The sequence below is a fragment of the Felis catus genome, chromosome A2 (genome assembly GCF_018350175.1).
Source record: "Felis catus isolate Fca126 chromosome A2, F.catus_Fca126_mat1.0, whole genome shotgun sequence".
Lineage (NCBI taxonomy): Eukaryota > Metazoa > Chordata > Mammalia > Carnivora > Felidae > Felis > Felis catus.
Window position 1 is genome coordinate 31,717,234 of NC_058369.1, and position 27,896 is coordinate 31,745,129.

At 45.3% G+C, this 27,896-nt stretch overlaps 1 protein-coding gene across 7 annotated transcripts in view; it reads right to left on the reverse strand.

The window, feature by feature from the left end:
* The window catches only part of PRICKLE2 (prickle planar cell polarity protein 2), a 329,432-nt gene that overhangs the window by 90,179 nt on the left and 211,357 nt on the right, over positions 1 to 27,896 (reverse strand). For 6 of the 7 annotated variants that reach the window (XM_019823948.3, XM_045051819.1, XM_045051822.1 and 3 more), the window contains one exon: positions 1,807 to 1,990. In XM_019823948.3, coding sequence (XP_019679507.1) covers positions 1,807 to 1,990 — 184 coding nt within the window. Of the gene's footprint in view, positions 1 to 1,806; positions 1,991 to 27,330; positions 27,791 to 27,896 lie in introns of those variants that run through there. The other variant, XM_011280151.4, reaches the window with a different exon arrangement.

Here is a 27,896-nt window from a genome sequence, read left to right on the forward strand (position 1 = left end):
CTCACTTCAGAATTGGCGAATTGAACCAAGACTCCAGTTTCCACAACCGCCTGTTTTCTTGGTCCTACAGAAAATTTTCTCCACATCTGAAAATCATAGAATGATGTTTCACGGTCTTAGAGAAGAGTCTACCTAAGCAGGGAACCCAAAATAGCTTAACTTCAGAATTTCAGGGCCCAATGTCGCAGAAAGCAACGTGAACAAAAGAGAGATGGGTCTCTTAGAAGTTGCTGGAAATGAGGTTAGCAAGAAATGAAACAAGCTCGCAGATGTATCTAGGTGTGAAAATTCACTGCTCAAACACCGGCAGCAGGGCGATGATGTCAAAGATTCTCAGTCACCCACCACCTCATTTGACTTTTCAGACAAACTCAATCAAATACTCTCATTTTTCTGAAGCCGACTCTTTAATAACACAATCTTCACTGAAGCAGAAGAAAATACAGATAGAACCTTAGCCTGTAAGCTGAGAGACAATGGTTTCATTTCTTCCTGCTAATATCTCAGCACAGAACTCCCTTAAATTCTCATGGAGATCATTTTCTGTGAATGTTGCTGTTCTAAAACATTTTCCTCCTAGTAAGAATTAGGACAGAGATCACAAAAACGAAGGGCCTGTAGGGCTTGGGAAGGTAACATCAAAGGCTGAAATGGACTGGGCGATCCGGAGAGATCCAACTGTCTAAAAAGAAGGGTCAGCATCCAGCTCAGTGGCCGGCACCAATCCTTGCAGGGATGAGATGCCAGATCCTCAATTCTTTAAGATACAACTATGAACTTTTACGTTAAAACTCCTCATTTTTAAGGATTAGTCACTAATGCAAAATTTTAAAGAAAACTTTGCTAGCTGAGCCAATCCTGCCAGTGTGCTTGACTTCGGGTGCCAATTTGTGACCTCATATATTAGAAGACAATGAGAAATGGCTCATCAAAGAGATGTTATCCGTGTCTAACTCGGGAGTCACTTGGGAATTCTTGGGTCTTTCTTAATCATAAAGAACTTTTTCCAGAAGCGTTATCGCGCAGAGATTTCCTGACTTCACATTTTAGGGGTATTTTAAGCTTGAAAACATTCTGTCAGACATAGAGAAGATCACTAGAGGAAGAATTTTCTGTGTCAGAGGGAAAAAGAGGGGTGCACCGCTCAGAGCTCATCAAAGTATCCAGCTAAAAAGAGGGGACTTCTAAGCCAACATGAGTCTGTGGAAGAGAAAACGCCAACTATAGAAATACAAAGCAGAGGCTGTACATCCCTGAGAAAAACACAGTGAAACAGAGAGAAACAGAGTTCATCTAATCAAGCCAATAATATTTACAGCCTGTAGGAAGTGCCAAATATTTCAGGAAATGCCAATGTCTTTCTTTGCAGAGCAAGGCCAAACTTAGTATTTAAACACAGCATATATCACTGGGAAGAATAAGGCAAATCCCTATTTCCTCCCTCTCCTTTAACAAAGAATCTTAGAGATTCATGGCCGATGTAGAAATCCCTTCCACCTTTCAAAAATCAAGTTTCCTTCTCTCATGTTTTAAAGCCACTGTTCCTGACAAGTTTCTAGTCAGTCTTCTGTTGACAGTTAATAATGGCAATCCAGAAGGAATTAACAGTGGCCCACGCAGGACTCAGTTCCCACCGGGGCCCCCGAAGCCGTTCAACCCATGGAGCCCCAACCACTTCTCTGAATCAGCAAAGTTAACTCTTCCCTCTGAACTGGAACGAGGAAGGACAGGCGGCCCAAACCACAACTGCCCCCGCCCTACACCCCCCCCACCCCACCCCCCCCACCGCCCAATCAAGAATGGTACCTGTTCAGGCTTCAGCCCTGGTGGGATCCAGGCGTACTCCTCCAAGGCGCAGCCTGAGTCGTCGTCTGAGGTCGAGTTCCTCTGGAAGTCAAACATGAGTTTGCTGACAGTCTTCTCCATCTCTAGGGGCATCACTGTCACCATGTGCTCCTCCTGAGGGCACTTGCAGTGCAAGCAGATCTTCCTGTAAGCAGCAAAGGCGGTAGGTGAGAAGGAAGGCAAAAGAAACCATTTTCAACTGGCTGCTAGTCACCAGCCCTTGGATCCCAAACCATAAACACATTCCTTGGCAACTGGCTCTTGGCAAGAGCCTCTAAAGCAGCGCTCCACAGCACGCCTGTCTTTGGAAAAGGTGTGGCGGTACACATGTGGAAACGTCATGGAAGCTCAGAGGCCGCCAGGTAAGCAGGATGACAATGTTCAAACTTGGACTTCAACCTTTCTTCTAAATATCCCAAAAGCCATGCCAAAGTATCTTTTACTAGACAGAGCACTGGACATGGACGGCTGCAAATTTGCTTGCTTGTAGTATTAATTAAGTAGACATAATACATATGCTGACCAGAAATATTACCTGTGGATGTAACAAATATTGACAACACGCCATTTTTATAAAAGCTTCCTAGAAGCTTGGAAAATGGAAGTGGTTATAGAAAGAACTGCAGGTGAGATTTTTCTTGAAGAAAAAGAGCGAAAATACGTTTTTCCCACGAAATAAATCTGGCCCCAAGATCTCATGGGAAAGACATTGTCACCTGTACTAAATATCCCCATGGGTTTGAAATTCTCATCAGAAACCCAAATCTCTATGGTTTTTTTAATATGCAGTATAAGAGGATCATGCATGTGCATTATGTGAAAAGGTAGAAGCCGAAGATAAAAATCTGGCCCCAAAGTTGAAGATTTCTCTTTTAAGGTTACCCTCTGTTCTTTTCCATGCTTACAAAAATGATGAAGCGGTAAAAAGGTTGATATCGGCAACACAAAAGCATTTCTAGCTTCCAATGATAAAAAAGAGGGGAAAAAATGGGAGGAATAAAATTTTAAGAAAATAAGCCGTTCTATGTGGTACTCAGATCTTTATGATTAGTTTCGGTAACATCATATCCAGGCAATGAGAGAGCCCAGAATCCTAATCCCTACATGCGCCTAATTTTTTTGACAATAGCTTTCTTCAGATCTAATTCCCCTACCATGAAGTTCACCATTTTAAAGTGTACGAATCACTGGCTTTTAGTATATTCATAGCTTTGTGAAACCATCACCACGATTTAATGTCAGATCATTTTCACTATCCCCAAAGAAACCCAGGGCACATGAGTAGTGACTTTCCACATTCCCTTCCCTCCTGTCCCTGACAACCACTAATCTATTTTCTATCTCCAGGGCTTTGCCTATCCTGGAGATCCCACACAAATGGAATCATGCAATACGTAGTCTTTTGAAACTGGCTTCTTTCACACAGCACGAGATGTTCAAGGTGAGTCCACGTTGTAGCATGTACCAGTCTTTCCTTCCCTTTTATTGTATTATAATATTCCATAGTGTGGATATGTTACGCTCTGTTTATTCATTCATCAGTTGGACATTTTGGCTGTTTCCACTTTTTTACTTTCGTGAATAACACTGCTCTAAATGTTTATACACAAGTATTTTTGTGTGAACATATGTTTTCAATTCTCTTGGGTATATATCCAGCAGAATTACTAGGTGATATGGTAACTTTACATGTAACATTTTGAGGAACTGTCAAACTGTTCTTTAAAAATATCAGTGCCATCGTCCATTCCCACTAAGAACGAACGAGCGCTTTATTTTCTCCACATCCTTGCCACACACGCTATTATCTTTCTGTTGGTGCCATCCCAGTGGGTGTGGAGTGGCATCTTATTGTGGTTTTGGTTTGTATTTTCTTAATAGCTAATGATATTGAGCATCTTTTTACGCGCTTATTATAAATCTACTTTGGAGAACGTTCAAACTTTTAGCCCATTTTAAAAACTGTTATTTTCTGTTTATTGCTGAATTATAAGCATTCTTTAGATATATTTCTGAATACAAGTCCTTTATCAGAAATAGGATTTGGAGAAATATTCTCGCACTCTGTGGGTGGCCCTCACTTTCGTGACGATGCCCACTGATGCACACATTTCTTATTACGAGGAACTCCCATTTATTTCTTTTTCTGCTGTTGCTTGTGCTTTTGGTATCATACCTAAGAAACCACTGAGTGACTCAAAGTTATAAGGATTTACTCCTATATTTTCATCGAGGAGTTTTATGGCTTTGGCTCTTATTTTGGGTCTAGGAGCCATTATGAGTTAATTTTCATGCATGGCGTGAGGTAGGAGTCCAACTTCATAGTTGTGTGGCTATTCAACTGTCCCAGCACCATTTGTTAAAAAGTCCATTCTTTCTCCATTGGATTGTCTGGTCAAAAAGCAACTGATCATAAATATAAGGGTTTATTTCTGGACTTTCAATTCTATTCCACTGACCTATGTACTTTATGTCAGCATTACTCTGTCTCGATTGCTGTAGTTCTCAGTAGGTTTTGAAATTGTGAATATAATCCGCCAACTTTGTCCTTCTTTCAAAAAACTGTGTTGGCTCTCCTGGGTCCCTGACATTTGCATCATGAAATATGAATTTTAGGATTATCCAGCCATTTTGTGCAAAAACAAATCCAGCTGGGATTTCAATAGAGATTGCAATGAGTCTAGAGATCAACTTGGAGAATACTGCTATCTTGACAATATGAGATCTAACCCATGAACAAAATATGTCTTTCTATTTATTGCAGCCTATTTTAATTTTTTTCAATGCTATTTTTTGCTTTTTAGTTACAAGTCCTGCACATTTTTTGTAAAGCTTATCCTTAAGTATTTTATTCTGTTTGGTGCTATTGTAAATGGAACGGTTTGCTTACTTTCATTTTCAGATTGTTAGTAGATAGAAACACCAATGGTACTTGTCAATTCATCTTGCACCGTACAATCTTGTTGAACTCATTTTTTTTTAACATTTTTTTTAACGTTTATTTACTTTTGAGACAGAGAGAGACAGAGCTTGAACGGGGGAGGGTCAGAGAGAGAGGGAGACACAGAATCTGAAACAGGCTCCGGGCTCTGAACTGTCAGCACAGAGCCCGATGCGGGGCTCAAACTCACAGACCGCAAGATCACGACCTGAGCCGAAGTCGGACGCTTAACCGACTGAGCCACCCAGGCACCCCTCATTTTTTGTAGTTTGAAGAGCATGGTGTGTGTGTACGTGTATGTATTTTCTTAGGATTTCCTACATATGAGATCATGTCATCTGCAAAGAGAGATAGTTTCATTTTTTCTTTTCCAATCTGATACCTTTTATATCTTTGTCTTGCCTTGCTGCTGTGGCTAGAACCTCCAGTACACTGGTCCACAGAAGTGGTAAGGGCGGACATCTTTGTCTTGATCTAAAGGAAAAGCATCCCATCTTTCACCATCAAGTAGTATTGAGCTGTGGGTTTTTTGCAGATGCCGCTTCTCAAGTTGAAGAAGACTCGTTCTACACCAGTTTTTGGGGTGCTTTTCTTTTTTTAATCACAACAGGGGGTTGGGTTTTGTCAACTGCTTTTTTCCATCTATTAAGATGATCGGTTGGTTTTTGTCCTTACTCTATTAACGTCTTTTGCCTGAATTTTGACACCAAAATGTACTCAAGAAACAAAATCAGTTTAGTTCAGCCAAGTCAGGCTTGTCAGATTCTCCCACCTCCTGCTCTTCATCCGACTGAAAATATACACAGACAGAATGTACACTTGGATCTGGTTTGCATCTCGAAACTCAAAGAGGTTCCTTCCAAACCCTGGCTGCTACTTTTAAAAATAGTCAGAGCCCATTTTAAGTAACTCTTTAATTAACCGGCTACTGTAAAGAAGTCAAGGGTGTCAGGAAGTGGTCAGGGATTTTTCCCTCCAAATATTTTTATGCCAGTTAATGACTTAAAGAAAAAAAAAATCAGTGGGCTTAAGCAAATTTAGGAAGCTCTTTGGTGACTAACAGTTTATACTAGAAGGCCATACTTTAAAAACAAGATGTAGAGGAATTTCTACCAAATTCGGTCTCCAGAATATTTATCAGAGCAAGTCATGTATCCAGCGGCGCAAGGAAGAGCACAATATTTAATGTCTGGTGGACATAACCCAATGAACGCAAGCCCCAGGAAAAGAAAAAGACAAGAAGAAAACAAAACACGGAATTACAGAACCAGATCCAGAATGAATCTCACGGAGTAGAACGATCAACAGAACAGAGTGAGGGCAGAGGGCTAAAGGTCTACTCAGTCAACAACTATCCAAGCCCCTATCGTGTGCGATGCTAAGCGCTATGGGAATACAAGAAAGGTGAAGCAGCATGAAGGTGATCAGAATTAGGGAAGGTGCATACATGTGCAGAATGCACAGCATTTGCCTAACTGATACCTTACACCCAGAAATCCAGATTAACACGCCATTCCTCCAACAAAGAAATTATCATCTCTTTCTAGAGAAGAAAACAAAGGCCCAGAGAGATCAAGCAATATGTTCAAAGTAAACTCTAAATGGTGAGCAGAACAGAGACTCAGAGTAGGATCTATGTGACCCCTGAACCCAAACAATTAACTATAGAAGCCATGCCTGATCCCAACCACAAGTACCTTTGTGCCCTCGAATAACAAACACATTCAGAAAAATCAAAATCAAAGAGGAAGGAAAACAAAAATGGTAAACAGACACCATGAGGATCTCATGTATTTTCCCTGCTAGCTGCCTCCCTTCTACTGCTCATTTATAATTAACAGGCACTCCTGTGGCCAGGCATTTTTATTTGCAAAGAATTTTCCGTCTTTGAGGGATGCCATGACAGCCTTTGGAAAGACTAATTGAATAACCCCTGTTTACAAATAGGGAATCCAAGGCTCAGATGCTCAGACAGGAGCGGAGGGTCAGAGATAGGCCACGAGGATTTCTCTTGATCCTCAGGTCTCTCTCCCCCTCTTGGCAAAATGTACACAGCAACACCCAACAGCTCTCTCTTTCGACACACTGATTAAAGCTTTTCAGGAGTGTGTGGGGGAAATAAATGATTTGGCTTAAAAAAAAAAAGACATTTATGAAAATAGAACCTGCTAGTATAGCAGGATTTCATTAAAAAAAAAAATAAAAAAACCAACCATATAAAGCACACATTGGTTTCATTCTGTCAGAGCTGACACTCTACCTGCACATAATTGGGTTTGTGAATGACAGGTTTCCAAGGAAGAAGGCAGGATCCCGGGAGCAGTGATCCCGCATTCCCCTTCCTTCCCTCCCTCTGCCCAGCAAAATCCCCTGCAACCCCCTACCCAAAAGTTGCAGCTATTAATGCATTTGCCTCCACATTCAGGAGCCACGATCTGCTTTTGCACACAATACTGGTGGCCAGGTGGAGGCTCTCTTTTTAACTATCTCAAAGTATTCTTGTCATCTGCGCCCATGACCACAGCATTTGAAGAGTAACTAATTTATGCTAATTAACTTACATACCATGCGGTGGTGCTGTGGAAGGATTCATTATAAATGGCCTGGGTGTGTGTGCGCGTGTTGGGGGGGGGGGTGGATGTCTCATCTTGGAAATGTTGACAGGTTATTTACAACACTGAACCCTGGAACCACAATGTCTTGCTTTGTGTGAGAGGTGATAAGATGAAGGCAAAAAGGGACCCTCCTTTAGAATGTGATTCTGACAAGTTCACGTCCTAAATGGCAGGATTCTAGATTCTGATGTCACTGTAAACATCATTAAGACCTTTAAAAAAAAAAAAATCTTTCTCTCCTTCCCCCTCCCCCTCCCTTTTTTTTAATGAGAGGAAAATAATTTTCACGGAAGAACTCCTATGTGAAAACAGAGTTGCCCAAGGTGATGTGAGGGAAGGAGGCAGACCTCTCTCAAGCTCAACCTGCTTTCCACACTCCAGGCATTTTGGTCCTAAGGTCCCAAGGGTCCAAAGACACAAGTTTGGAAACCAGCATACATCCCTTGATGGCTCAAGGTCATTCCCAGCACTTAGCAAGACGTGAAGGAGTTGCTCAATATTTTAATAGATGATGGAAAGACAAAAAAACAAAAACAAAAACAAAAAAAAACAAGCTCCTCATGGCTTTCAAGACAAACAATTCCTAATCGTGAAACTATCAATAATTGTTCTACTCATGGGAAACTGTGAATCTGGTTGCCAAGACATGACACGGAGATGCTTACAGAGGAGTGGGGTCACCCAGAGACCCAGATCTGAGAGATCTGAGACCAGAGCCCAGGAGAGCATTTCTGCCAGCGTCCCAGATGCACGCTTGGAGGACACTCTCTGTCGCTGGCCTCCAGTTAGAAGGGAACACCAGGGTCAGGGTGTGTGTTTTACCAACATCCTGGTAAAACAGGTCTCAGGAGCCCTGGGCAACGTCCATCCTTAAAACTGCTCCAGGGAACCTATGCTGACCCCTCCCAACTGCCGGGTCTTAGACTCTGACATCACTGAGCCCACCTGGCACTCGGCTGGGCACCCGGGGGGGCTTGCGTGTAAAAGGGTGCTGGACAGGCACCACCACATGAGCCACCAGAGGGGTGTCTCACTTCAGCCCCACCATCTGTCCCATATGGGTCCCAAGTTCGTGGCCAGATCAGGTCCAGGTCATTTTCACGCAAAGGATCCAAGGGCAGACTGCTTAAAGGGCAACAAAGCCCCAACACACGGTAAATGACTGATGAGGAACACGAACACTGGATATGTGGTAATGTGGCAATGCCCCACGCAGCCGAGATCAGGTGTGGGAGAATACACTTTTGTTAAAGACAAAAGGGATAAAATAACCCAAAGTCTTCCATAACTTTTTGCTACAGAACGAACGTGTCCTCGCTGTGTCTATTCTCCCATGACTCCAGCTCATTGTAGACAAAAAAACAAAAACAAAACTCTTTTTATTCTTAATAAGAGGAAAAGGGGAACCCTTTTTCTCCTTCTTATAAAGTCACTGCTTCCTTATCCTTAAAAAAAAAAAAGTAACACACAGTTGATGTAGAAAAGAATCAGGAATTGCAGATAAGCAAGAAGAAAAATATTTCACAACACTCACAATCCCAGGGATAATCACTGTTAAACAGAAACAGCTGTTGGTCGTCTTTTTCTTTCGTGTTAAGAAACTGGAGACCAGATTTTATTCTCTGTGTCCGCCATCAGCGAGTACCAAGAGACAAGACTGGCCTGGAATGACAAGGCATGAGCCAGAACACCCACACACGTACACACAATCCTCTCAGCAAACAGAAGAGCATTATTCAATCCAGATAAGTGGGTTTGTTCTGAGCGGTGCCCTGTAACAGGATTAGAGAACTTATTTACGTAGCATGGAAGATGCCAGCAACGTGGGAACTGCATATGTACTTATGGGCATCACAGAGTTAAGTTAGGTCCGTCAGATAAAAAACATCTGAAAACCAGATTTCAACAGCTATCGACTTTCAATTTTCTGTGCAAGTGGGGAGAGATGGGGCATGGGTAATTTAAAACCACTAAGCCTTGGCTCTGAATTGAGTCTTTGTACATCAGTCACATACTCTCAATGCTGCGGCAACATCCATCGCTTCAAAACCACCTGGGGGACCCACCCTGGGCAGGACGGACTCAGGAGGAGCTGGGCAGGAGCTCGACTTTCTCAGTCTGCTCGGTTGCCCAATTTCTTCAAGTTTCCCAAGACAGCATCAGCTTCTCACACGCATGCAAAGCACGAGCCTAAAATGAGGCGAACGTTGTTCTGAGTTCACTGTCCCGCGGGGACGCCTCTCTTGGGTGTTGCTGGGAGGTAAGTAACCATGTCGGGAGAAGAGAGTTTTTACTCTCCCGAAGTCGACCAGTAAAGAGACAGTGGGTATCAGCAGAAAAGGCGCTGCCATGCTGTCCTTCAAGTAAGTCAGTAAGAACCGCAAGTGGGGTCTGCCTGCCCGAAGGTACGGTTGAGCTAATCATGTTGCGAGTCAAGCAGACTGTCAAAGCTGAGCTGTGACACAGAAGGCCAGCTATTGCCCCGCAGCGACCACACAATGATATAACCCGCACATGGGGTTTCTGTTCCCACCTTCTCCATCCTTCAGGAAACACACGTGGAGGGTCAGAATGGCAGAAATGAAGGCAGGCAAGAGATCCATACGTAGTGGATGGCCTGATGAAGTGAGGATATTCCAGGAGGTAAACTACCCCCAAAGGACAGTTCTGACCGCCAGGGGCTGGGCTCCTGCCTCTCCACTCTGACATGTGCTTTGCGACCGGAGGATGCCAGGAAAGGGTGAACACAGTGGCTGCACCACTAGCATCATTTCCACCACTAGCATCATTGCTCACATTTACAGAGGATGTAAAATGTTCATATTATTTAAAAAAAATTTTAATGTTTATTTATTTTTGAGAGGGACAAAGTGTACATGCGTGCATGAGGGCAGGGGAGGGGCAGAGAGAGAGGGAGAGAGAATCCCAAGCAGGTCTGTGCTGTCAGCACAGAGCCTGACGTGGGGCTCAAACCCAGGAACCGTGAGATCACGATCGGAGCTGAAGTTGGTCACTCAACCGACAGAGCCACTGAGGCACCTCTCGTATCATTTTTGTGTATCGTTTATCTCATTTGCTCATTCTCAGCAGTCCTGTCGAGTTAGCCTTTTAATCCACTGACCAGAACCAAAAATCAAGGCTGTAAACTCACCCATGACTTCACTGAAGTTGGACAGATTAGAACCTAAGTCATCTGACTCCAAGAAGAGTGATCTTTCTAGCACCTCGTTGTAGGCAGCGTGGCCAAATCTTCCTTCTTTTTTTCCCACACATCCTGCCCGCCATCTGTCCGTTCATACATCCGTATCAGTCCGTCCATCCAACCTTCCCACCAGGCAAGCAGACCACAGGGAATGAGGTCCGCAGTACGCAGGGCACAGTACGAAGATACTGGGCACAGAGCAGCTTTGAAGACATGTAATAGCTTTAACCTCACGGAGCTTAGGGTCCAGGGAGGCAGACAGACAACAGGCAGGTGAACAAAGAGGTAAACCCGCCACATGTAGATTGCGGGTAAGTGTCATGATGGAAACAAACAGGGGCGTGAGGAAGAGAGGGGTTGAGGATGGGTCAGGACGGGCCTCCCCGCTCAAGTGACGTCTGAGCGGGGCTCAGAAGACAGAATGTGAGGCAACTCCGAGAGAACCCAGGGGGATAGTTCTGCAGGCGGAGAAAAGCAAGCACGAAGGCCGTGATGAGGGTGAGGATGATCCAGAAGCCCTCCTTCCCCCATCGCTGTCTGCAGCCGTGACCGTGACCGAACCGGATGAGCGGCTGCCGGTCCCAGAGCTCAGGCACAGATGTGAAATTCAGAGGATGGCACCACCTAACTGGGTGCAGTCAAGTCCCTGCGTTCGCCCTCATTCCCTTCCCCTGGAAATTCCTGTGTCTTCCTGCCTCCATAGCCAGACACCAGCGTGTCCTGACTGGCTCCTTAACTCTGTCCCCGGAGCCACGATGCTTTGCTTTCCCCCCGTTTTGGCGAACACTCAGGCTGAACGAAGGACCCAGGCACGAACCCTGACACTCGCCGTGTCTGGAAGCAAGATTTCTAGCTCTGTGAGAAAGGAAGAATGGTTTCCTAATAAACACGGAAGCTACAGGGCGAGACTGTGACAGGGCCAGCTGGGTACGAGGCTGGTATGTGCTCAGAGCCAAGGCCATGCTGCCTGGCTCCCTCCAACGCCCTGCCCTCCGCCCGGGCTCCAGCGGCTCTGGCCATCTGCACCAAGAGGAGCTGCTCTCTGCCAGGCACTGCCGGACTTGGTAGAGGGCAATTTTCAGCCGCAGCGACTTCCTCTTGTAATATGTCAATTCACATTTCCACGAGCAAATATACGGAGCACTCTCCTCTGAATTTATCTTGTAATTTCTGACACATTCCCTCTTATTTATTTTTTTAATTTGTAATGTTTTATTTATTTTTTGAGAGTGAAAGACGGGGGGGGGGGAGGGGCAGACAGCGAGGGAGACACAGAATCCGAGGCAGGTCCCAGGATCTGAGCTGTCACCACAGAGCCCGACGCGGGGCTTGAACCCGCGAACTGTGACTTCATGACCTGAGCTGAAGTCAGATGCTTCACCGACTGAGCCACCTAGGTGCCTCCGAGCCATTCCCTTTTAAAAATAAGCCCTCTGGATGGCCGTAGAAAAACTTATTGTGAACATGTCTTACCATACTTTGGTTTAGGGGTATGATGTCTCAGTAACTGAGGGACAACGTCTGAGATCGGCTTTCCCCAGAATGAGATCCTCAGGAGGTATCTGAGCATAAACAATTATGGGGGGGACGATCCCCAGGAAAGTCCTAACAGGAAAATGGGAAAGGGAATTGGTGAAGGGAAACATGCCAAAGTAAGGTGAGGTCACAAGCAGCTGCGGCTTTGGACAAGTGCGACTCATTTCGGTCGAGGAGCGAGGGAAGATGGTTTAAAGCCTTCCTTGGAAATGTTCCACGGGAGAGTCCAAGAGGCAGAGGTGCTTATCCACCAATTACCAACAGTCACTGGGTAAGGACCCCTCCTGGGGCCCTTTGGCTTACCCACAGGCCAGACAGGAAGGCTGCAGTTCTTGCTACAGCAGGAACCATGGGTCACAGTAAACTGGGCTGGTGAGTGCCAAGGGGGGACAAGGAGACACCAAAAATGTCTGCTGCAGGCAGCTTCGTTTAGTAAACAATAATTCCCTGAACATCTGCATACTATACATCCCGATAGGTGTTGTGAGGGATTAAAGCAAGCCAACAAACGAAAACAAAAAACACCCACAAGAGTCCCTTTGACTGGGACCCAAAGATATGCTCACAAAGAGCTGAACCGTATGCATCAAAGTGCAGAGTTCTTTGCGGGGATAGTGAGGAGAATGTCCTTGTTTCCAGGAGGTACATGCTGAAATATGATGAGGTAAAGGATGACATTTGTAGTTTATTTTCACATGGTTAAGCAAAAATATTCATACCATACATATGCACATGTTGGGGAAAGAGAGAAAAAGTAGCAAATGTGGCAAAATGTTAACAGAGACATCTAGAAGAATGTATGGAAGTTCACTGTACTATCTTTTAACAACTACGCAACACGGCAGTTTTTCAAAATAGTAAGTTTCAAAACAAACCAGCTAGAAAGTCACTGTCTGTGACTTTGCTGTAGGTCAGTTATTAACAGAAAACCTACCATGTGCCAGGCACCGTGCGACAGAAAGCTTCTAGTTACCGAGAGGTCAGGGAGGGCTTCCTTGAAGAAGCTGGATTTAAAGGTTGCCGAGTAGGAGGTTGCTAAGCAAAGAGAGAAGGAAGGAATATTCCCGACAGGTGAATAAAAGGCATGGAGGTGGGAGAGAACAAGGTGTCGTCGAGGTATGGAGAGGACTCAGAGGTGGCCGCAACAGGGCGGCTAGAGAATTATGCGCACAATCCTTGGGAAGGCGTTTTAACTTCATTGTAAAAATGCTCCCTGGCCAGTGAGGAATCTGCCCAGCAAACACACAGCTAGCTAATTCAACATCATAATGAGTACACACAGTGAGCCCTCAGAGGAGAAAGCTTGGCCATGGATGGTGTCTCCATGGCAACAGTGCTACCTGCACATCACTGCATCCCCAGGAAAGGCTATGGGTATCTCGAGCGGCTCTGATTTCCTTATCTGCCTGTCAGACTCGCTACCCTGCAAAGAATACACCAAGGTAGACGGAACAGTTACTCTTTCTGGAAAAAATTCTTCGGCTTCACTTTGTCCACATGCTAACTGTGGTTTTATGACACGTATGTTTTGCTTCATTGGTCATTTAGGAGAGCAAGTTCCAAGAGAATTTCCTTTCCCAGTGAGTCCTTCAGGAGAACAGTTTGTGAGGAAATCCCTGCAAATGAAGTCTCACACGCACCTTCAGACTTCATGGCAAGGACTGGAAGGCTCCAGAAAATATCTCTTTGTGTGTCTTCCCCTTCCATGCTATCTGCTGAAGTACTTGTTTAGTTTCTACCTCCCCTGTAGAAGAAGTTGGCTGATCTCAGGAAGACAAGACCTGAGAATGAGATATTGCCGAAGTACTTAAAGTCAGTGCACGGTGCAATGGCTTAAGATCTTAGAATCTGGAGGCACAATGACTTGGGTTCAAACTTGCCGGTGGGATTGAAAAATGAATACATACAGCACACTTTGTATCGTGAAGCCTGATGATGTATGTGCCAGTATATCACACCCTATGCTATGCAGAGGGATTTAAAATAAAAGAAAGTAGTCATGGTCCCTGTTCCCTGGAAGTCGATCTAGACCCTACTCGTGTATTCCAGTGAGGACAGAAGAGAGATCAACAGAAACCAGACGGGGAGCAAACAGGTCATTTCTACAAGTCTTTATTAAACACCTACTATATACTTAAAGCTGTGCTGGACTGAGCAAGGGAACTTGATTACTGTCCTCGCCAAAGGATTACTTATCTTTAGCATGCTTTTAATATTTCAAGGTCACGCAAGTGACTTTCTTTTCTTACCAGGATACATCGAGGTAGAACAGGTTATAGGTGAAATTACTGACCCCAGGGACTAATCAAGCACTTTAGAGCTTACCATGCATTTTCAATTTAGGTGACCCTTTAAATTACCTTTCTGAACCTCTACAACATTAGTCAGAATAGCATGGGCTATTATTGCCCTTTTATAAAAAAAGAGAAGCTCAGAGAAGCCATGTACTATGGGTGTTACTGCTCAGTGTTGGGGCCTCTAGAACCCCAAATCATTTTTTTCCTGAGCCAGGGGAACAAGAGTCCATTTGGTTCCATTTCTAGGGTATGATTTCCCCAACTTTTCCATTTAAGAAAGTACTTTCTGATTGTATACTGGGCTCTATGCTAAGCACCTTCCATATATTCCTTATTCAATCCTCAAAGCACAGTATGAGATGGACATTATTATTATCTTCATTTTACAGATGGGAAAACCAAGGCTCAGAGAGTACCTGGAACTTACTCACGCTTCCACAGCCAGATGATGAAAATGGAAATGCAAACGTAGATCCGTTGGACTCCAGAGCCCTTCACCAAACACCTGAATGCCTTTTTGATGCCCTTTCAGACTGACTGCACTGGTCCCCTAATCCATGTAAAACAAGTTGTGCTCTTCTCCCTGTTCGCATAGAGGCCCCCAAATCACTGGCAAGTCATAGGAAATTCTTAAGTGGCTGCTTATTAATAACATTTTCAGTTTATATTAGGCTGCCTTTCATCCAGGGGAACTCAGCCAGCTGCATACACAGAGAACCACTGAAATCCAGCCATTTCTGGTATGGCTACGGGCCAGCTGGCAACAGCATCCCTCAGGGGCTTGGCTTGTGGGGATTCTGGCAATGGTCACACCCTTCAAAACTTGACAGGGGCCCTTTAATATCTGTGCTGAAGGGCTTGAGGCAGAAACTTCCCAGAAATCCATGTTCCTTGGTGAATGGGGCCAAAGGCTCAAGACAACCCCAGCAGATTTGGGAAACAAGAACATCAAGAAATTGGGTGTTTACCAAATACCGATGCTGGAAGTAAAGCCCCGCGATTCAGATTGAGTTAGACACAATAGGGAAAGACTTTATTTTCAGGAGAGACCTGGCTTCAGTCAAGTCCAGGGGAAAAAAAAACAAAACAAAACTAATTTCTCAGGGTTTCCCACAGGGGGGCGAGGCAAAAATGGCAAGATGCTGACTTTCCTTCTATGGAAGCTGGATCTATGGAATGGTTTTTGTGGTTTTGTTCGGAGCCACAACTAGTTTCCTCATTCTGCAGCAGCAAGAGGACTGAGGGAAGTCCACAGAAAGAAAATAACATTTCCTAGTTTCGTATTTTATTGGAAAGAAGCCCTTGATGAATTGAATTCACATGGTCTACAGGAGTAAGGGTTGGAAAATACTTAAGAATTGGTTGTATGCAGATGTTAACAAGGTGATGGGTGAAGGATGTATGCCCCCTCGACGTACCCCCAAGCCCCAAAGTCTACGGGAAATAGCCACGCCCACACACTTTTGGCCTAGTTGTTACCATGAACAACGGTCCAGACTGTGGACTTCCTTGGTGGATGGGATGAGTCTCAGTCATCTCTTCACTAGCTCTTCTCACTGTTCTAGCCTTTACTCTCCTGCCAATTCACCAGGACCTCCTTCCTGGGCTATTGTAACAGCCTACTTCTCATTCCCTGCTTCCAGCCCTACCTTCTAGAATCAATTTTCTACCAGCTGTTTGTTTTTATTTTTTTTATTTTTTTTAATTATTATTTTTTTAACATTTATTTATTTTTGAGACAGAGAGAGACAGAGCATGAACGGGGGAGGGGCAGAGAGAGAGGCAGACACAGAATTGGAAGCAGGCTCCAGGCTCTGAGCCATCAGCCCAGAGCCCGACGCGGGGCTCGAACTCACGGACCGTGAGATCGTGACCTGAGCTGAAGTCGGACGCTTAACCGACTGAGCCACCCAGGCGCCCCAAGCTGTTTGTTTTTAAAAGGAGGGAGATAACACTCAGCTCTCTTGCTTCAACTGCTGGCTTCCCAATGCAATGAGAATCCTGGCCCATAAGGTCCAGTATAATCTGCCCCCTTCCTCTCTCTCCAACTTCATTTTGTCCTACTCTCCATATTGTCTACTGTGTTTCAGCCACGCTGACCATTTTTTTTATTTTTTTTAACGTTTATTTATTTTTGAGACAGAGAGAGACAGAGTATGAACGGGGGAGGGTCAGAGAGAGGGAGACACAGAATCCGAAACAGGCTCCAGGCTCCGAGCTGTCAGCACAGAGCCCGACATGCGGCTTGAACTCACGGACCATGAGATCATGACCTGAGCCGAAGTCGGCCGCTCAACCGACTGAGCCACCCAGGCGCCCCCCACGCTGACCTTTAATGTGTCTTCTGAACTTGCCAAGACCATCCTCCTCTTAGGATCTTTGCGGTGGCTATTCCTCTGCCTGGAACATCATTCCCTCAGCTCTTTATGAGCTGGCCTACTCTTTACCAGTCACGTCACTCAAAGTCACCTCTGACGAGGACCCTACAGAGAAAAGCCCTCTTCCCCTTCTCATTCACTGACTGTTCTATTATCCTTCAATTTTTTTTTTTTAACATTTGTCACTATCAGAAACTGTCCTACGCGTCCATGTGTTCATGATACTTTTCCTACTCTAATGTAACTTCCGCAAAGTCAAGGAGCTTATCTTGTGTCAAGAACAGTAAGCAGTCGATAGGTATAGTTCTTTAAAATTTTGAATCCCTAATGCCCAGCCCAGAATCTAGCTTGGCAGCTCTCAACCAGAAGGCTCTGAACCCTTCACGGGCATGCAAACCAGATGTGATCGCTGTGTAAAGTTTTCTTTTCTTTACACTTATTTTTTTTGCAATAACTGAAAATGTATATTGTTACAAGGATGCCATAAATGTAGACTGTGAGTCTACTACACTCATGATCGGTAGGAGATCATCAAAACCATACCAAAGACACACTGCCTTTTTCCTGGATTAAATGAAAGTATTCAAAGAGGAAGGCAAAGGTGGAGAAGAGTATATTTATTGTCAAGAATGAATGAGAACCGTACCATAGCTAGAGTGTAATGTAATTCTGTGAAGGGCATTGCAGAATGTCTAGTGTTTGGAAGGACACCTTGGATATACCGAAAGACTGAAAACCTCTGACTGAACCCAAAGGAAATATTCAAACAATTGTTCGACTGTCAAACGAACACAAAAAGGTCTCTGAGACACCTAAGAAACAAATACCGCCTTGGCCTTGGGACCTACGACAGCAGACCTCAATTCACCCATCTGCAGAAGGAAAGAGAACCAGATAATTCTCCCGGCTGCACAGAGTTTAACATTAGCTCCCGGGCAGTCACGCCGAGAAGCGTTGTGCTTCCACACAGAGTGGGAGGATGTAGTTTTTTTCAGTCCCGTAGTAACCTTTAGAGACCTTCCTGGATGAGGTTACAACCATCTACCACCTACCATCCAGTTAATCTTTGGGGTTACTTTGTCATTAGGAATCTGATGAGAGTGGAGAGATCCTGTCCCTTAAAAAAAAAAAAAAAACATAGACGTGTTCACAGAAATTTCTGCATTTAATTTCAAAAAGGTCATTAATCTTTGCTGGTCCTTTGGTGCTCATGGATTCCAAGTTAAAAACACCTGGTCAAGCGTACAAGAACTTCTCTGATATTCCCCATAGGGCCAGAGACAGTGCCTTGTATCTTGCAGATGTTTTACTTCTCCCTCTCTTTAAAAAAAAAAAAAAAAAAAAAGAGCAAATGATATCATAGTTACCACTCAGGAAGCTGAACCTTAGCAAGTCAATGGTGCAGAATTTAAGACAACGTTTAAGCCTGCAAGGGCAGACTGTGGTGGTGTTTAGGCAGCAGGTCAGGCCCCTGAAATAAGACGACCAAGTGCAGGGAAGGCAGGTTGAAGCTAGTCTGATCAGTCAAGCCCAGCACGTAGGCTGCTTTCCACCTATTCTCCTTTCAGAAGCCATTCGAGCAGGAACCTGAGCTCCTTCACCAGGAGAGGAATACGTGAATGCTTTGCATTTTCACACCACTTCCTAATGAGGCAGGTGTTTCAGAGGGGCCCAAGCTCCACGGGAAGCATGAGGGGCGGGTGGGGGCTCACTGTTCCAGTTGGTGGCAAGCACCGAGGCCAGACAGGCTTTCCAGGCGACTTCTGAGACGATAAACTCAAATGCAAGTAGTAGACTTCAACCGTAATTGAACTCCCGAACCGTGACGGATAAGCTATCAGGGAAGGGCTGGAACGCAGGGCCGGGCAGTGGCTGAGCCAAAAGCAGCCATTCCAGATGCACTGACCACCTAACCAGTGGCTCAACTGTCCAGTGGACGTCTCTGGAAAACAGTTCATTGTTAAGTGGGTCTTCCCCCGGGAGCATCACAGCAGGAAAGCTGGATAAAGACCGCACACCAGGGGCGATGGGAAGTGACAGGAACCTGAAGAAGCCTCACCAAATTAATCAGGACAACAGGATGCATGTATCCCAGGGAAACAAGAAAAAAGCCCTGTTAAAGCTTCAATTCACGGACAATTCAACTAATACAAACTTCCAATAGGGTAGACGTTGAGGGTAGGTTAAATCTCTTGGGCCAACTCCAAGGGATGGGCCCAGGCTGCCTGGTGTGCTGTGTTGAGAAAGACTCTGAGGTTTTGCTGGGGGGTGACAAGGAGAACGTAGTATTTCATCAGTGGGGTCTGCAATGCACAGGGAGCCGGGCCTGGCGATACAGGTAGCAGGGATTTGCCACACGAATTCTACAGTCGGGATGCTTCTGAGAATGGAGTTCAAACATGAAAACACATCCAAATAACTTTCCCCACTGAAGAAGATTTCCTCTATCCATCAAATAGAAGCTTCTGGGGGGCATAACAAGGAGGAGTGAGGGAAGAAAGCAGACGTCTGCTTATCCTGCCAGATCAAAGCCTGGTGTCCAGTGAGGTGACAGATATCATAGCCAGAGAAAGCTCACAATCAATCTCTTATGACTTCCACTGGAAGAACAAATTCCCTGGAATTCATGCTCAGGATCATAGTTTGCACGCCTGCCATGTCTTAAATCACAAGGAACCCTCAAATGGGTAACCCTGCTCTTCCTATTAAGGCAGAAAGGCGGTGGGGTATATTGTCCAAAAATAAGACTGAACGCCAACTTGGATTTAATTCCAAAAAACCAAAACTTCAGGAAACCAGAACCTTGCTTTCTCTGAATATCCCTCTTAGGTAATAAGAGGGGGCTAGTTGAACTACCCAAGACAACAGCGCAAACACATATGCTTTTCAAAACTTCACAAAGCATTGGACTTTAATTCATATAAACTGGAACATTTTTTTACTTAAGACAAATACAACCTCATCTGGAAAACACCTCACTGACTTCTTATAATTTCAGGGGCCCTGACTATTTAAATGGGCATACCAGAGAAATAAATACATCTAATAAATTTAATAAACACATTTAATATATTTAATAATTAAGTGTATTTGTTTCTATGGTATGTTTGTGAACACACACACACACACGCACACGCACACACACGCACACACAAGTAAGTTCCAATATCTTTCACATCTATCATCCCTACAAGTTGCCAAAGTTCCAGAGTCAGATGGTATTAATGCAAATCCCAGCTTGACCATCTACTAGCCGTGGACCTTGGACAAGTTGGGTGACCTCTCTGTGCTTAGCTTCTGTAGAATACAGATGATAACAGAGTATTATCATGAGTATTAAATAAGATACAGCACATACAATTGTGAGCACAAGGCTTGGCACACAATAAGTAGTCATGAAATGTTATTAATTATTTTTATGACTCTGTAGGAGAATCTTTGTAGGAGCTAAGTGATTTCTTTGAGGTGTACTCAAATAAGGAATGATATAATTAGGATTAGAACCTGGGATTTCTGGGGGTGCCTGGGTGGCTCGGTTGGTCAAGTGTCTGACTTCGGCTCAGGTCATGATCTCACGGCTCATGGGTTCGAGCCCCGCGTCGGGCTCTGTGCTGACAGCTCAACGCCTGGAGCCTGCTTCAGATTCTTGCGTCTCCCTCTCTCTGTGCCCCTCCCCCACTCATGCTCTCTTTCTCTCTCTCAAAAACAAACATTAAAAACAAATTTAGAAAGAACCCAGGATTTCTGAATTGGGGTCAACTTTCTTTCCTGTGGAACACTCTGTTATAAAAATGGCTAAGAAGGCGCAGCATTGGCATCACCAGGAACCGTATTAAAAATCCTGACTCTGGGGCGCCTGGGTGGCACAGTCAGTTAAGCATCTGACTTCATCCAGGTCACGATCTCGCGGTCTGTGAGTTCGAGCCCCGCGTCAGGCTCTGGGCTGATGGCTCAGAGCCTGGAGCCTGTTTCCGATTCTGTGCCTCCCTCTCTCTCTGCCCCTCCCCCGTTCATGCTCTGTCTCTCTCTGTCCCAAAAATGAATAAACGTTGAGAAAAAAAAAATTTTTAAAAAATCCTGACTCTGGGGGGTGCCAGTAGGTTGAGCGTCCGACTTCAGTTCAGGTCATGATCTCGCGGCTCGTGAGTTCGAGCCTCGCATCGGGCTCTGTGCTGACAGCTCAGAGCCTGGAGCCTGCTTTGGATTCTGTGTCTCCCTCTCTCTTTCTCTCTCTCTCTGCCCCACCCCTGCTCATGCTGTCTCTGTCTCTCAAAAATCAAAGAACATTAAAAAATAACAATTTAAAAATCCTGATTCTGGGAGCACCTGGGTGGCTCAGCCGGTTAAACATCTCGATTTCAGCTCAGGTCATGATCTCACAGTTTGTGAGATCGAGCCCCGCGTCGGGCTCTGCGCTGACAACACAGAGCCTGCTGGGGATTCTACCTGCTCGCATGCAGGTTTAATTAAGTAATTAAGTAGTTAATTGATTAAATAAATAAATTTAAAATGAAAAGAAAATCCTTTAGGGAAAACAATGCTGAGTCTGAATTTTAGCAACGCCCCAAGATGCACACACATTCAGCCGGAGCAACCTCACTGTCTGGCACTCTGCAGGATGCTTGCATAGGTGACAGCCCTGGAGGACTTCTAGGAGTGAATGAGCAGCCCCAACACAGGGCAGGATCATGCGGACCCGCTTCAGTAGCGTGAGGCCTCCAAAGGTCAGATGTGCCTCCAGGAAGCTCCAGGTCACTCTCTGGAGGGCCGCCCCTTCTCATCTTACAGCACATATCCACAGCCCAGAGGGTCAGGTCCTGATATAAAACCTGACCTTCAAGTTCTCTGTGCCAGAGCAACCGACGGTGCAAATCACATGCCTCCACCGACGAGGTGGAGTTTCGTTTGGAAAGTTCACACTCATCAAGGTCAGTGCTGGAAGAGAACTTAAGGATTATTTGATTCAGGACCTCCCTTTTAGGGATGAAAGAACGGAAGCTCAGAAAGGGAAACACATATATTCTAGTTAGAACCTGATGTGCCTGCAACTGGGGATCAAAAGCTAACAAGGTTGGCCCCTGTCTACACTCCAACTGGGTTTGCCCATGTTTGCCTACAATTTCAGCACAGCAGAATTTCCCACGTTGCCTCTGGTCCAACAAAGGGCTGCTTCCACTGGCCTTTAGCTTTTACTCCTCATCTCAGTGTGTCTTAACTGACTTTCCAACCAACCTCCCTTCTATTCTAAAAGCCACATTCAAAACGGTGTTCTGTTTTAGTCTCTTCATGGTTGCTTCTCATCTTATCACAAGATTAGCTGAAAGGATTTTAATTTGAGAGCTAAATAATGACATGTTCCTCAAATGAGGGATCCACAGAAGCGATCTAGAAGACAAAGAAAAAACCCGTGCAGCGTATCTTATGGCAGGAAGTGTAAGCAGGTCCCAAAATAATGGACGTTACTTAGGCTTTGGACGATGATTATCCTGGGTTTGAATCCCAATTTTACTCTTGACTGTCTGTGTAACCTTGGGCAAGTTACTTAACTTCTAGGAGTCTTGGTTTCTTTTCTAGGCAACAGAGCTAATAATATCTAGCTGCATAATTGCTGCAAGAATTAATAAGGCAAGGTGTGTAAAGCATCTTATATGTCAGCTAGTCCACAGTAGGTGCTCTATCTATGACAGTTATTGCTTTTTCTACATATTCACATAAACGCTAACACACAGACTAGAGACAGATACACAGACACCCAAAACATTCTTACACGTACACTAACGGCTACTCTGAAAACCTATCTGACCCTGTGACCACAGAAAGTATGGTTGTTTCTCAGCTGAGTTCTGGAACTTTCCTGAACAAGCATCTCTGAGGACTCGCAAGTGATGAATGGATGCCAAGAAAAGAGTTGGAAAAATGGCATCCTGCCCAGTTGAAATGAAATGCTAAGAATTCCTGTCCTAGTTACTTTTAACCCTGGATGGGGCCGGATCACATTTGTAAGGTTTGATTTTACGAAGCCCAGAAGGGGTGGGCACCCTGGGGCCAGGGACGCTCCCGGGGTGAGCGATATGGAGGCTACTCAAGTCAGACATCCATCATGAGGCACAGAGAGTGCCATGCTGTCAAAGGTACCAAGCTGGGCTCCAACCCTGTGCCATATTCCAAGGAGTAAATGATGCCTGTGATCCCTCCGGTGCCTCGGGATGCTTTACATACAGGTGCTCAAATCTAGGACCAGCAAGAAGGGGGATACCAGAAATCGCTATTTTTCTTTCCTCCTATGGGTTCACTCTGCTGTTCTGAGTGAGCACAACTCTGGTAACACTTTCCCACACGAGGCCAGCCTGACTTCCTTGAGGCCCCCACTGCCAACTAGTGATGTTTCCGGATTCTGTGCCCCCTCCAGGGTCATATCTCCTCATAAAAGTCTCAATCAATCAAGTCTCAACCAACTTGATTTTGACAGACTTTACAGCCACACATGTGCTGGAAGTTTACCATCTAGACCCACCGTGGAAAGGCAGGTTCATGTTGTACCTGAAAACGTGCTCTTTTTAAATAATGCATTTTTCAAAATGGCCCGTGGTGCTTTGGTGGGAAACACACGCTGTGTTTAGCCACCAGTAGGGCTTGAGGATTTAAAATGGCTGCACTATGAATTCTATAGGACAGATGGGGAGAGGAATTTCTAGCTGAAGGAGAACAGAGGCTCCTGCCTTTGAGTTGCAACTTCACCCACGGGGAACCTTCAGCTTTACACTTTTATGGTGGATTGGAGACCGCTCTGATATTCTCTCAGCTGCTTCTGCATTCTGGCTGCTTCCCTCCTCCCCTCCTCCTAACCCTTCCATCTAGCACCCCCCCCCCTTCCTTGCTTCTTTCTCCCTCTGCCTTGTCCCCAGGGAAATAACAAAATGAGCAAGCCCCAGGCTTCAGACTCGGAACAAAGAGCTGCTCAAACAACAGGCCCAAGAAAAAAGAAAACCAAGTCTCCAAACTCAACTGACCAAGTCCGCAGCGAGATTTTGGAGGGCTTACCTTGTGGGAAACTCAGCGTGATCTTATCCAACATTTTCTCTCCTGCATCATTCAAACACACACGCACACACACGCACGCACACACACACAAATTATAAAAACATGAACATTTCATTAAAAATCTTTACAGGTTGGGACAAGAGCAAAGAGGCAAGTACCAGTCATGAACATGAATGAGGCAAACACTTTCCCAGGGCCTAGCCCCAAAGCTTCTTAGTTTGTGACAGTTCACAGTCACCAGGACCTGGCTGATTTTTAAGGAAAACCATCAGGGAGAGAGGGAAGAGGGAATGATTTTTGAAGGGCCTTCAGACACAAAAGAAGAGTCCTCGGCCAAACGAAAGCCACAATTCTGTCTGAGGGACAGAACATTGTCACTGGCGTGTGTTCGAAAACAACCGAGGGGAGAGAAGACCATGTCTTCAGGCTTCTGAAGACAGCCATTTCTGCTAATCTGCACCTGGCAGTGCAGTGGGGTGCTGAAAAGCTCCACTCCAACTCAGACCCTTCGGAACTGATGTGTGTCGAAGCAGCATTATACTAGGCACCAACATTTGTCACCGCTGTGTCATTTAAGGTAAGGTGTTTTCCCTCTGTGGTCTTCAGTTTCCTCCATCAAATGAGCACGTAAGCTACTACCTCTTGCTGCTCACAGGTTTGGATTTAGTGGGAAATATGAACGTTACTGGTACCAGCAAGAAATAAAGTCCCAACACCTAGTAGGTACCAAGAATTGGGCAAGGACACCACAGCCACCATTTCACAGTCAGTGAGCTCAGGAGAATTGATTTCCTATTTTTACACGAGGAAACCAAAGCTCAGAGTGGTCAGGCAATGCTCTCAACACCACACACACCATCAGGAGATGTAAGGGAAATGGGCTGTTATCAAGATATAGGTAGAATTCTCTCTGCAAACGCAACTTGACTAAAAAAAACAAAAGAAACCAAGAGTGACCAGCTTCCAATTCTGAGTCTCCTGAGATTCCTCTGGCTCCTTTAATCATTCTCCATTTGTCTTGCAAACCCCCACACTGGAGCTCCATTTAACATAAATTTCAAAGATGTTCAGAAGAGAGGCTAGGAACAGCTGTCAAACTGTGCGACGACACTCACAAGTCTGGAAGAGACCTATTGTGTCAGCGGAGACCGGACAAGGGCAGGATGGCCTATTCCTTTCCCCTCACGGCACACCTCCACACTGGAGACGCCCATATGGTGATGTATATTCAGCCCTGGAACTTCTGAGGACCCAACCAGCAGCTGAAGCCCATAGCCAAGGGCCTCTCAAGATGGAGAAAAAAAATGCGAAGTGTCTGCACTGAAAAGAAGAAAGAAGAGGACCGCCTCTCACAGGCAAAGTTGGAACTGAAGAGAAACGCGCACAGAAATCCAGAAATACGTCAATTCCAATTTGGATTCCACAGCTTTCTGCATGTGACTTGTCAGCTGCCCAAACAGGAGACCTTCTTTAAGCATGCCTGAGCACCAGCTAGTGCTAAATGATTTTCATTGTACCATCCGGCCACTTTGAGTTCTGCAAAACCCGGCAGCCCTGGACGGCACCCCTTATCCTGTCAATCCCATCAGTAGGGTGCAAAGTTTCCTTGAGTGGGAACGGAGGTGGACATTACAGGAACTCGAGAGGGCACCTCTTCTGCTAGCAACACCCCTGTGCAGACAAATGGATGGAAACATATCGCCTTTCCAGCGGACCGTTTTGTTTTTAGCAACGATGCTTATAATAATAAGGATAAAAAGGCAACAGTGGAGGCAGTAATGGCTAACATTTGCTGAACATTTGCCACGTGGCGAGCACCGTGCTGGGTGCTTTTTCTGTCATCTCAGTAAATCCGTATACCTGCCACACCACCTATAGGTTCTAGCGCTCTCCCCGCTATACAGCCAGGAATCACTCCTCAGAGAGAGAGAGCGCTAAGTATCTTGGGTGCTGTCTGAATCCAGAGTCTGAGTCCTCGGTCAACATTATGCCGTCCTGCCTAACCCCTAAGCTCCTTTCCCATTCTTTAGGCTTCCATCAATGTATCTTCCTTCCTCCATTTCTATTTATTCCCCTCCACTGTATGGTGAACCTTCACAAACCTGCCATTCCAAGCAATGCTATTTTATAAATTTTGGCGGCCCCATGACTATTTACAGGCCAAAATGCCCAAGGGAGCCTACATGTTTTAATTTAAAAAAAAAAAAAAGAATTTCTGAGGGGAAGGAGCATTTGATGGAAAGGCAAAACCTTTACAAGCACACGAGGAGCCATTAAATCCAAATTTCCAAAACATGGCAATTCTGTCAAAGTTGTGACTTACTCTGGAGCCCATGAGGACACTCATCCTGACCCATCTGTGAAAGCCATCAGCAGCCAATAAACCTTCTGGGGAGCAGGATCAGAGCTGCCAATTCGGCCTCCAGCAAGGAGGCCAGGCTGCTTCATTTAGTTTAAGTCTCACTGAGATGGTTTACAACACTCTCTGGGAAGAGATGCTCAAGCAAAGCAAATTGCAGCCTTGCAAGCTGAGGCTTTGGTCCACGGCAGTCCGTGCCGACATTTTCACGGCACACTGGGGCCCTCCCCTGACTGTGGTCATGGATGCACCGCCTGGAAGCAGAACTCTCTTGCCGGGGAAATAATATATGTGCCTAAATTATACAAGAGCCACGCTTGGACCGGCGGATGGCATCGCATCTGGTACAGATCACTTACCCTGGTGTGATTGGGCCCAGCCCAGATTATTTATGGTTCATAAAAGTCCCGTCAGACCCCAGCATATTCTAGGACCACACAACAATGAGTAATGGGATTAAAGATCTGGATTTCATTGCAAGACCTCCATGGCAGATTAGTAATGCTGTGATTGGTTTTTGGGAAACCAAGAGTGGGGAGCACTAAGTATGAGCACTCCTCTAAAAACCCAACGTAGAGAACACAGTGAGTCATGTGTTTCAGCCCGGCTGTGCAGTCGTATTTGGGAGCTCTGTCACCATCTCTAATATGAAAGCACTGGCTAAAATTAAACCCGAATTAACCAAGCACCATTTCTTCACCTGGAAGTCTCAGCTAACTCCTCATTCCCCAGACGCTCTAATGGTTTCTGACACCCTGAGCAGAAATGACTACTGGGGATGAACACTACCAGGTGTTTGGTTTTTAAACCCTCTCCCCTTTTATTATTATTTTGCAAAGATAACTGCACTTCCTTTACAGAGCGGCTGCTTCTAAAGCACTAAGACTGAAGCGTTTCTTCAAGACTCCCTACAGCTGTGACATGTCACTTTGCAATTGAGCTTTCTAATCAGCATAGAAAAGGTAAAAGGTGCCAGAGGACCACTAAAAATGTCACTTGACCAAGATAATGGAGCTGTGATAACCTCTCCTAATGCAAACCATTTACATCCAGCCTTCTCATCCTCCCTAGAAAATACACAGTTGTCTAATATGTGAATCAGAACAAATTTCTTACCTATCTCCAGGGAGGATAAAATGCTCAGTCTTGGGAGAAGCTTCAACCAGACCCTCTGAGCTTGTCAATTGCCACAGTTCACTTTCTCCCCGGGTCTGGCTTCTAAGAACGCAAGCAGGACCGCAGGCAGCCAAAGCATCTTCTTCTGGAAACCCTCCTCAAAATCTAGACCCTTCCCGACAGCAGAAGCAGGCTCCAGCCCGAGCTGCTCATGGAAAACAGCACTGCTGGATGGAGACCCTGCTGGGCACCCACCAGGGGAGGGGAGGAAAAAAGTGTGACTTCTACCCTTCCTCTGGATCCGACTGCCTTCCAGAGAACCCAGCTTCTCAATCTGCAGGAAGTCACAGACCCCAGCTTCAGCGTCACCAACTGATCCCGAGCCAGACTCAGGGCGACCAGTCAGCTGGTCGCAGAGCCCAAGACACTGAACCAGGAAATGTGCAGCTCGGCCAAAAAAAAAAAAAAAAAAAAAAAATACTAATAATAATAACTGTCGCTGGAGAGGCTGGTGGTGCCGGAGAAGTCGCTGTTGCAGTGCCCACATCCTCCGCATGCTAATGAAG